Raw genomic sequence first — 12168 nt, 5'->3', positions numbered from 1 at the left:
AGCTGCAAGCAGGTAGGTTCGCTTCTTCTCCCCTTAGTCCCTCGATGCAGTGAGCCTGTTGCCAGCAGGTCTCACTGTAAAATAAAAAACCTAAAATAAACTTTCTTTCTAGGAGCTCAGGAGAGCCCCTAGTGTGCATCCAGCTCGGCCGGGCACAGAAATCTAACTGAGGTCTGGAGGAGGGTCATAGTGGGAGGAGCCAGTGCACACCAGGTAGTCTAAAAGCTTTTAGTTGTGCCCAGTCTCCTGCGGAGCCGCTATTCCCCATGGTCCTTACGGAGTTCCCAGCATCCACTAGGACGTCAGAGAAATAATAAATGTGTGTGTGTATATATATATATATATATATATATATATATATATATCTATATATATATCTATATCTATATCTATATCTATATATATCTATATCTATATCTATATCTATCTATCAGATTCCCACTCACTGCGCTCAAAATGCCCCCCTCCTCTTTTTTCCAGCCTGAATGTTCAGCAGGGGAGAGACCAGGGAGCCAGCGTTTTCCTCATGCAGCTTCTGTGGAGAAAATGGCGCTGATTAGTGCTGGGGATCAAGCTCCGCCCCCCCGACAGCGGGCTTCGGTCCCGGTGATTTTTTTTTTATAGAAAATGGTGGGGGATCGTAGAATTACTGCCCAGCAGCCTAATCTACCTGGTCAGTGCCCAAATGTGAGTTTTATTGCTGCCCAGGGCGCCCCCCCCCTGCGCCCTGCACCCTTCAGTGCTGCTGTGAATGGGAGCAATGGCCTTACCTCATGAAGATCTGATGTCTTCTGCCGCCTATGATGTCTTCTGCCTTCTCATACTCACCCGGCTTCTATCTTCGGCATCTGTGAGGAGGAGGACGGCGGCGCGGCTCCGGGACGAACCCCGGGTGAGACCTGTGTTCCGACTCCCTCTGGAGCTAATGGTGTCCAGTAGCCTTAGAAACAGAGCCCAACTTGACAAGCCAGCTCTGCTTCTCTCTCCTCGGTCCCACGATGCAGGGAGCCTGTTGCCAACAGGACTCCCTGAAAATAAAAATAAGATTTTACTCACCGGTAAATCTATTTCTCGTAGTCCGTAGTGGATGCTGGGACTCCGTAAGGACCATGGGGATTAGCGGCTCCGCAGGAGACTGGGCACAACTAAAGAAAGCTTTAGGACTACCTGGTGTGCACTGGCTCCTCCCACTAAGACCCTCCTCCAGACCTCAGTTAGGATACTGTGCCCGGAAGAGCTGACACAATAAGGAAGGATTTTGAATCCCGGGTAAGACTCTTACCAGCCACACCAATAACACCTTATAACTCGTGATACTATACCCAGTTAACAGTATGAAATATAACTGAGCCTCTCAGATGGCTCAACAATAACCCTTTAGTTAGGCAATAACTATAAACAAGTATTGCAGACAATCCGCACTTGGGATGGGCGCCCAGCATCCACTACGGACTACGAGAAATAGATTTACCGGTGAGTAAAATCTTATTTTCTCTGACGTCCTAAGTGGATGCTGGGACTCCGTAAGAACCATGGGGATTATACCAAAGCTCCCAAACGGGCGGGAGAGTGCGGATGACTCTGCAGCACCAAATGAGCAAACTCTAGGTCCTCCTCAGCCAGGGTATCAAACTTGTAGACTCTTACAAAAATGTTTTAACCCGACCAAGTAACAGCTCGGCAAAGTTGTAAAGCAGAGACCCCTCGGGCAGCCGCCCAAGAAGAGCCCACTTTTCTCGTGGAATGGGCTTTTACAGAATTAGGGTGCGGCAGTCCAGCCGCAGAATGTGCAAGTTGAATCGTGCTACAGATCCAGCGAGCAATCGTCTGCTTAGAAGCAGGAGCACCCAGCTAGTTGGGTGCATACAGGAGAAATAGCGAGTCAGTTTTCCCGAATCCGGCTGTCCTGGAAACATATACTTTTCAGGGCCCTGACTACATCCAGTAACTTGGAATCCTTCAAGTCCCAAGTAGCCGCAGGCACCACAATAGGTTGGTTCACATTAAAAAATTATACCACCTTAGGAAGGAATTGGGAATGAGTCCTCAATTCCACCTTATCCATATAAAATACAGATAAGGGCTTTTGTATGACAAAGCCGCCAATTCTGATACACGCCTGGCCGACGCCAAGGCCCACAGAATGACCACTTTCCACGTGAGGTATTATAGCTCCACGGATTTAAGTGGCTCAACCCAATGCGACTTCAGGAAATCCAACACCACGTTGAGATCCCACGGTGCCACTGGAGGCACAAACGGGGGCCAACTATGCAGCACTCCCTTAACAAAAGTCTGAACTTCAGGCAGTGAAGCCAGTTAAATTTTGGAAGAAAATCGATAGAGCCGAAATCTGGACCTTAATGGAACCCAATTTTAGGCCCATAGTCACCTCTGACTGTAGGAAGTGCAGAAATCGACCTAGCTGAAATTTCTCCTTTGGGGCCTTCCTGGCCTCACAGTACGCAACATATTTCCGCCATATGCGGTGATAATGGTTTGCGTCCACTTCTTTCCTAGCTTCAAATAGCGTAGGGATAACTTCCTCTGGAATTCCCTTTTCCTTCAGGATCCAGCGTTCAACCGCCATGCTGTCAACGCAGCCGCGGTACGTCTTGGAACAGACAGGCCCCCTGCTGCAGCAGGTCCTGTCTGAGCGGCAGAGGCCATGGGTCCTCTGAGATCATTTCTTGGAGTTCTGGTTACCAAGCTCTTCTTGGCCAACCCGGAACAATGAGTATAGTTCTTACTCCTCTCCTTATTATTCTCATTACCCTGGGTAAGAGAGGCAGAGAAGGGAACACATACACCGACTGGTACACCCACGGTGTTACCAGAGCGTCCACAGCTATCGCCTGAGGGTCCTTGACCTGGCGCAATATCTTTGTAACTTTTAGTTGAGGCGGGACGCCATCATGTCCACCTGTGGCCTTTCCCAACGGTGTACAATCATTTGGAAGACTTCTGGATGAAGTCCCCACTCTCCCGGGTGGAGGTTTCTTAGTTGTCCACTCCGGGAATGAACACTGCTGACAGTGCTAACACATGATTTTCCGCCCATCGGAGAATCCTTGTGGCTTCTGCCATCGCCATCCTGCTTCTTGTGCCGCCCTGTCGGTTTACATGAGCGACCGCCGTGATGTTGTCTGACTGGATCAGCACCGGCCGGTGTTGAAGCAGGGGTCTAGCCTGACTTAGGGCCTTGTAAATGGCCCTCAGTTCCAGAATATTTATGTGTAGGGAAGTCTCCTGACTTTTCCATAGCCTTGGAAGTTCCTTCCCTGTGTGACTGCCCCCCAGCCTCGAAGGCTGGCATCCGTGGTCACCAGGACCCAGTCCTGTATGCCGAATCTGCGACCCCCTAGAAGATGAGCACTCTGCAGCCACCACAACAGCGACACCCTGACTCTTGGAGACAGGGTTATCCGCCGATGCATCTGAAGATGCGACCCGGACCACTTGTCCAACAGATCCCACTGGAAAATCCTTGCATGGGACCTGACGAATGGAATTTCTTTGTAAGACGCTACCATCTTTCCCAGGGCTCGCGTGCATTGATGCACCGACACCTGTATACGTATTAGGAGGTCTCTGTCTAGAGACAACAACTCCTTGGACTTCTCCTCCGGGAGAAACCCTTTTTATCCTGTTCTGTGTCCAGAACCATACCCAGGAACAGTAGACGCGTCGTAGGAACCAGCTGCGACTTTGGAATATTCAGAATCCAGCCTTGCTGTTGTAGCACTTCCCGAGATAGTGCTACTCCGACGAACAACTGCTCCCTGGACCTCGCCTTTATAAGGAGATCGTCCAAGTACGGGATAATTATTTCGGCCATTACCTTGGTAAATACCTCGGTGCCGGGGACAGACCAACGGCAACGTCTGGAATTGGTAATGACAATCCTGTACCACAATTTTGAGGTACTCCTGGTGAAGAGGGTAAATAGGGACATGCAGGTAATCATCCTTGATGTCCAGTGATACCATGAAATTCTCCAGGCTTGCAATAATCGCCCGGAGCGATTCCATTTTGAACTTGAACCTTCGTATATAAGTGTTCAAGGCTTTCAATTTTAGAATGGGTCTCACCGAACCGTCTGGTTTCGGTACCACAACATTTTGGAATAGTAACCCTGGCCTTGTTGAAGGAGGGGTACCTTGCTTTCACCTGCTGGAAGTACAGCTTGTGAATTGCCGCCAGTACTACCTTTCTCCGAGGGCAGCCGGCAAGGCTGATGTGAGGTAACGGCGAGGGGGAGTCGCCTCGAACTCCAGCCTGTATCCCTGTGATACTATTTGCAGAACCTAGAGATCCACCTGTGGGCAAGCCCACTGGTCCCTGAAGTTCCCGAGACGCACCCCTACCGCACCTGTCTCCACCTGTGGAGCCCCAGCGTCATGCGGTGGACTCAGAGGAAGCGGGGGAAGATTTTTGATCCTGGGAACTGGCTGCTGGTGCAGCTTTTTTCCTTCTTCCCTTGTCTCTGTGCAGAAAGGAAGCGCCTTTGACCCGCTTGCTTTTCTGAAGCCGAAAGGACTGTACCTGAAAATATGGTGCTTTCTTAGGCTGTGAGGAAACCTGAGGTAAAAAAATTTCTTCCCAGCTGTTGCTGTGGATACGAGGTCCCAGAGACCATCCCCAAACAATTCCTCACCCTTATAAGGCAGAATCTCCATGTGCCTTTTACAGGCAGCATCACCTGTCCACTGCCGGGTTTCTAATACCCTCCTGGCAGAATGGACATTGCATTAATTCTGGATGCCAGCCGGCAAATATCCCTATGTGCATCCTTTATATATAAGACAATGTCTTAAATATGCTCAATGTTAGCAAAATATTATCCCTGTCTTAGCGTATTAATATTATCTGACAGGGTATCAGACTACGCTGCAGCAGCCCTATTTATGCTGAGGCAATTGCAGGTCTCAGTATATAACCTGAGTGTGTAAATACAGACCGTCAGGATCGCCTCCTGCTTTTTATCAGCAGGTTCCTTCAAGGTGGCCGTATCCCAAGACGGCAGTGCCACCTTTTGACAAACGTGTGAGCGCCTTATCCACCCTAAGGGATATCTCCCAACGTGACCTATCCTCTGGCGGGAAAGGGTACGCCATCAGTAACTTTTTAGAAATTACCAGTTTCTTATCGGGGGAAACCACGCTTCTTTACACACTTCATTCATTCATCTGATGGGGGAACAAAACACTGGCTGCTTTTTCTCCCCAAAAATAAAACCCCTTTTATGTGGTACTTGGGTTCATGTCAGAAAATGCGCAACACATTTTTCATTGCAGAGATCATGTAACGGATGTTCCTAGTGGATTGTGTATATGTCTCAACCTCGTCGCCACTGGAGTCAGACTCCGTGTCGACATCTGTGTCTGCCATCTGAGGTAACGGGCGTTTTTTGAGCCCCTGATGGCCTTTGAGACGCCTGGGCAGGCGCGGGCTGAGAAGCCGGCTGTCCCACAGCTGTTACGTCATCCAGCCTTTTATGTAAGGAGTGGACACTGTTGGTTAATACCTTCCACCTATCCATCCACTCTGGTGTCGGCCCCACAGGGGGCGACATCCCATTTATCGGCCTCTGCTCCGCCTCCACGTAACCTTCCTCATCCAACATGTCGACACAGCCGTACCGACACCGCACACACACAGGGAATGCTCTGACTGAGGACAGGACCCCACAAAGTCCTTTGGGGAGACAGAGAGAGTATGCCAGCACACACCAGAGCGCTATATAATGCAGGGATTAACACTATAACTGAGTGATTTTTCCCCAAATAGCTGCTTGTATACATATATTGCGCCTAAATTTAGTGCCCCCCCTCTCTTTTTAACCCTTTGAGCCTGAAAACTACAGGGGAGAGCCTGGGGAGCTGTCTTCCAGCTGCACTGTGAAGATAAAATGGCGCCAGTGTGCTGAGGGAGAAGCCCCGCCCCTTTTTCAACTGACTTTCTCCCGCTTTTTCTGGAATACTGGCAGGGGTAATTTTACATCTATATAGCCTCTAGGACTATATATATGATGTAAATTTGCCAGCCAAGGTGTCATATATTGCCCTCAGGGCGCCCCCCCCAGCGCCCTGCACCCATCAGTGACCGGAGTGTGAGGTGTACATGAGGAGCAATGGCACACAGCTGCAGTGCTGTGCGCTACCTTGGTGAAGACCGAAGTCTTCTGCCGCCGATTTTCCGGACTCTTCGTGCTTCTGGCTCTGTAAGGGGGACGGCGGCGCGGCTCCGGGAACGAACACCAAGGTCGGGTCCTGCGGTCGATCCCTCTGGAGCTAATGGTGTCCAGTAGCCTAAGAAGCCCAAACTACCACCTGTTAGGTAGGTTCGCTTCTTCTCCCCTTAGTCCTCGCTGCAGTGAGTCTGTTGCCAGCAGATCTCACTGTAAAATAAAAAACCTAAATATACTTTCTTTCTAGGAGCTCAGGAGAGCCCCTAGTGTGCATCCAGCTCAGCCGGGCACAAGAATCTAACTGAGGTCTGGAGGAGGGTCTTAGTGGGAGGAGCCAGTGCACACCAGGTAGTCCTAAAGCTTTCTTTAGTTGTGCCCAGTCTCCTGCGGAGCCGCTAATCCCCATGGTCCTTACGGAGTCCCAGCATCCACTTAGGACGTCAGAGAAAAACCTAACAAAATTATTTTTCCACAGAAAACTCTGGAGAGCTCTCTGCAGTGCACCCATTCTCCTCTGGGCACAAGATCTAACTGAGGTCTGGAGGAGGGGCATAGAGGGAGGAGCCAGTGCACACCCATAGTCAAAGTTCTTTTTAGGTGCCCTATCTCCTGCGGAGCCCGTCTATACCCCATGGTCCTTACGGAGTCCCCAGTATCCTCTAGGACGTAAGAGAAAGAAAGCATGGGGAAGATCAAACTCATCTTTTAAAATTTGAAAAGACTTCAAAATATTTGCATAGTATAATTGCCCAATACTTTCGACTCCTAGTTTTCCCATGTCTGCTCACCTGACAAGTTATACAGTTCGGGGAGCCAGCGGGAGTGCCAGAGGGGAGTATCAGGATCAACATCATTACACTTAAGCATAGTCTGAACCTCCAATAACAGTTCTTTAGATGGTACACGCATCCCGCTCGGCTTTACAGAGAAAAAGCACACTAGGGTTTTTGTAAGAATCCAATTAACTTACTGTATGTTTTTGGATTGTTAGATGAAACACACAAACTACACACAGTTAAGGCCTTGATAGGAATTGAACCCAAGATCTCAGTGCTGAGAGGCAGTAATGCCAATTACACCAACCATGATGGTCCATTTCAGTGCATTCCATTTCGTTCCAATACTTAATCAAAATTCTTTCCTCCCGAATTACTTGAAAACCTAAATTATCTCCCTATGTGCAACATGTTTATATATCCTTTATCCTATCCTGGTACACACCGAGGTAGATCATGCATTACTGTAGTAGCACTCCTTGGGGTACCACACGTTGCAAACACATTTTAGAAAGAACAGACAAGGAGTGACTGGATTTAGATCATGTAATGGGTGAACATATTTCAATGTTAAGGGAATTTTTCTTTAGGAGTCCTCTAAGTCATCTCATGACTAAAGAAAGGAACAGAAAACTCAGCATACGTATTACTACCATACGAACAGGCATTTTGCTAAAACAAGCATCTTTACGCAAATGAAAGCATTGTAAACCTGTTCTGCATTTAGGGCACCAGTAGAAGGTATCAAAATAGAACAGTAAGATATTCTGGAGACATCACAGAACTGCTTCATTCTGTTTAATGAATTACTATGAATGCAGCCTGATACAAGAAATGGGACACTTCAATAGTCACATCCACTTACTGGCAACAGTTTCCTTATTTGACCTCTACAGAGGACATTGGGGTTGCATACAAATCAAGCCCAATGTTGGGAACGGCGCAGGTGCATGACCCATTCTGCGTATGTGCAGAACAAGTCTTTTGTTCTCAGCTGCCCCCCCCCCCCCCCCCCAAAATAATTTTTTTTTTTTTTTAGTTGCAATGCATTTGGGGGTTGGTGACCGGAACAGTTCTACAAAATGGGGCCAAGTCATCTCAGTGATGAGTCTTCTGACAGCACTCTGATTGCAGATGCTATCAGGAGGCTGTATTCCTGCAGTATTTGCATTTTAGCTGCACGGTATCGCACAGCCACTCTCCTGTGGCTGTGTAATATCCATATCAGATCAGGCCCATTATCTTCTAGACATCTGAAACACTACAGATTTAGTAAGGACATGTCTCTCCTTCTAAATGCAGAACAGAAGATACTCTTTGCACTACAAAGGAAATGTCAACCAATAGGCATGCCATAAACTGAATTACATAGAATTTGATTAGGAATGGGCAGTTGCACTGTAATGCTTGTAGAGTAATGGATTCAGTACTCACATTCAGAGCTCATTTTATTAAGAACATGTGACTGTACATTTGTGTAGTCCCCATGGTGTAAGAGGGCCATGTTATGAAGCTCCTTCCAGTCGTATTTGAAGATAGGTACTTGTCCTCCTTCTGAATATTCATCTGCAACTGTAGACCACACAAGAATAGTCTTATTAGCATAAACCAGTATAGACATACAAGTGGTAGCTACATACTCAAAACTGCTATAAAAAGTGCAATTTTTGCCAAACACTAAAGACTCCTTCAAGCATTGTTATTTAAAATGCATTAACTAAGATTACTTTGTAGGGTGTTTGTTGCCCATTACGCAAACAGATAGGTGGGCACCGTACATACAGTTACTATGCTATGGTCTGTGTTACATGCTTTCCAGCAAATAAATGCTTTAATTAAGTTTAGGGATGCATAAAATTACCTGTAATGTGATTAGCCATTTTAAGCCACTTCGTTGGTAAACCCAACCTGTAACTCCCATCTGTAAAAGGGGGTACACACGCAGCAACTTGTGCTTAAATTCTAAGCAATCAGACTAGATTGCTTAGAAAAGAAGCATACATTGCTTCGTGTGTATGCCCCATAGCAATAGCTATATGTAGCCCCACGCGTCGCTTTTGCCGACTCTAGATTGGCCACAATTTAGTCCGATCGCTCACTTCACCGCTAGGTGAAGTAAGCATCCCCCCACCAAACATCGCACTGGGTGTTGAGCAGGGGGAGAGGTGTGCTGCGCGCTCTGTGATAGATCACTCAGCACACATCTCTTCCCGTGTGTACCCCCTTTAAGTGTTAACACTCGTCGCAGCCATACAACACACCGATATACCAGTCTCACTTTTAACTGATTATTCTAAGTGACATTTTCAGCCATATTAAGACAAATTAAAAACCTCTCCTTGCCTAATAACTAGGAAGGGTGTCCCAGGGGTTCTGAACCAAGTCCTGACATTTTTACCTTTGTGATTTTCCCCAACTTTGCAACTGCTCTGTATTAAATCCTATTGATCATTAATGTGGTTAAATGAATTTCAAAACCATCACTAGCCGTGCCAAGTAAAAAGTAAAGGACAAAAAAATAAAATAAAAATTAATGCAGCTAATTGGATGTGCCGCATAGGCTTTAAAAGACTGACACGGGATTGCGTGAAATCTCGCATAGTTTGCACAAAAAGCACATGGCACAACATCTTATAAGTGGAGTAATGTTGTACAAGACCAACAATATTTTTTTTATCTCAACACTAGGCACTGTTTGGCATAAGCTTTAAACTATCAATATCCAAAAAGTAAAGCATACCTCCAAAACACATCACATTGGAGACCTAGCCAGTTCAAGCACTAGGTGGCCCCATAAAACCCTTCCAACATATATTAACTAGTGATGAGCGGGTTCGGATCCTCGGGATCCGAACTTCACCTTTTTTTCACGGGTCCGAGCAACTCGGATCCTCCCGCCTTGCTCGGTTAACCCGAGCGCGTACGAACGTCATCATCCCGCGGTCGGATTCTTGCGAGATTCGTATTCTATATAAGGAGCCGCGCGTCGCCGCCATTTTTCACTCGTGCATTGGAGATGATCGTGAGAGAACGTGGCTGGCGTCCTCTCAGTTTCTATGTTCAGTGGGCTGCAAGTTGTGCTGCAAATATCTGTGCTCAGTGTGCTGCAAATATCTGTGCTCAGTGTGCTAATTGCTTTATTGTGGGGACTGGGGACCAGCAGTATTATAAAGTAGGAGGACAGGGCAGAGTTTTGCTGACCAGTGACCACCAGTATTATACGTTCTCTGCCTGAAAAACGCTCCATATCTGTGCTTCATTGTAGTATATAGTAGGAGGACAGTGCAGAATTTTGCTGACCACATATATATAGCAGTACGGTACAGTAGTCCACTGCTCTACCTACCTCTGTGTCGTCAAGTATACTATCCATTCATACCTGTGGTGCATTTCAGTTTTGCACAGTTTGCGGACCACCAGTATATACTATATAGCAGTACGGTACAGTAGTCCACTGCTCTACCTACCTCTGTGTCGTCAAGTATACTATCCATCCATACCTGTGGTGCATTTCAGTTGTGCGCAGTATATATAGTAGTAGGCCATTGCTATTGATATATTACTGGCATATAATTCCACACATTAAAAGATGGAGAACAAAAATGTGGAGGGTAAAATAGGGAAAGATCAAGATCCACTTCCACCTCGTGCTGAAGCTGCTGCCACTAGTCATGGCCGAGACGATGAAATGCCATCAACGTCGTCTGCCAAGGCCGATGCCCAATGTCAAAGTAGAGAGCATGTAAAATCCAAAAAAATAAAGCTCAGTAAAATGACCCAAAAATCTAAATCAAAATCGTCTGAGGAGAAGCGTAAACTTGCCAATGTGCCATTTACGACACGGAGTGGCAAGGAACGGCTGAGGCCCTGGCCTATGTTCAAGGCTAGTGATTCAGCTTCACCTGAGGATGGAAGCACTCATCCTCCTGCTAGAAAACTTAAGAGTTAAGCTGGCAAAAGCACAGCAAAGAACTGTGCGTTCTTCTAAATCACAAATCCCCAAGGAGAGTCCAATTGGGTCGGTTGCGATGCCTGACCTTCCCAACACTGGACGGGAAGAGGTTGCGCCTTCCACCATTTGCACGCCACCTGCAAGTGCTGGAAGGAGCACCCGCAGTCCAGTTCCTGATAGTCAAATTGAAGATGTCACTGTTGAAGTACACCAGGATCAGGATATGGGTGTTGCTGGCACTGGGGAGGAAATTGACAAGGAGGATTCTGATGGTGAGGTGGTTTGTTTAAGTCAGGCACCCGGGGAGACACCTGTTGTCCGTGGGACGAATATGGCCATTGACATGCCTGGTCAAAATACAAAAAATAAATAAAAAAAAAATAAAAAAAAATAAAAATCACCTCTTCGGTGTGGAATTATTTCAACAGAAATGCGGACAACTGGTGTCAAGCTGTGTGTTGCCTTTGTCAAGCTGTAATAAGTAGGGGTAAGGACGTTAACCACCTAGGAACATCCTCCCTTATACGTCACCTGGAACGCATTCATCAGAAGTCAGTGACAAGTTCAAAAACTTTGGATGACAGCGGAAGCAGTCCACTGACCACTAAATCCCTTCCTCTTGTAACCAAGCTCCTGCAAACCACACCACCAACTCCCTAAGTGTCAATTTCCTCCTTAGATTGAAAAGCCAATAGTCCTGCAGGCCATGTCACTGTCAAGTCTGACGAGTCCTCTCCTGCCTGGGATTCCTCCGATGCATCCTTGAGTGTAACGCCTACTGCTGCTGGGAGTCGATCATCATCCCAGAGGGGAAGTCGGAAGACCACTTGTACTACTTCCAGTAAGCAAATGACTGTCCAACAGTCCTTTGCGAGGAAGATGAAATATCACAGCAGTCATCCTGCTGCAAAGCGGATAACTCAGGCCTTGGCAGCCTGGGTGGTGAGAAACGTGTTTCCGGTATCCACCATTAATTCACAGGGAACTAGAGACTTGATTGAGGTACTGTGTCCCCGGTACCAAATACCATCTAGGTTCCATTTCTCTAGGCAGGCGATACCGAAAATGTACACAGACGTCAGAAAAAGAGTCACCAGTGTCCTAAAAAATGCAGTTGTATCCAATGTCCACGTAACCACGGACATGTGGACAAGTGGAGCAGGGCAGACTCAGGACTATATGACTGACAGCCCACTGGGTAGATGTATTGCCTCCCGCAGCAAGAACAGCAGCGGCGGCACCAGTAGCAG

The 12168-nt window shown here is 47.2% G+C and overlaps 1 protein-coding gene across 2 annotated transcripts in view; it reads right to left on the bottom strand.

Moving 5' to 3' along the window:
- The window catches only part of LOC134909877 (uncharacterized), a 49094-nt gene that overhangs the window by 28312 nt on the left and 8614 nt on the right, over positions 1 to 12168 (bottom strand). For both annotated transcript variants that reach the window (XM_063917220.1, XM_063917219.1), the window contains exon 3: positions 8401 to 8538. In XM_063917220.1, coding sequence (XP_063773290.1) covers positions 8401 to 8538 — 138 coding nt within the window. The remainder of the gene's footprint in view (positions 1 to 8400; positions 8539 to 12168) is intronic.

The sequence above is a fragment of the Pseudophryne corroboree genome, chromosome 4, assembly GCF_028390025.1.
Source record: "Pseudophryne corroboree isolate aPseCor3 chromosome 4, aPseCor3.hap2, whole genome shotgun sequence".
Taxonomy (NCBI): Eukaryota; Metazoa; Chordata; class Amphibia; order Anura; family Myobatrachidae; genus Pseudophryne; species Pseudophryne corroboree.
Note: the sequence above shows the minus strand (reverse complement) of the source record. Positions and strands in the feature narration are given on the sequence as shown.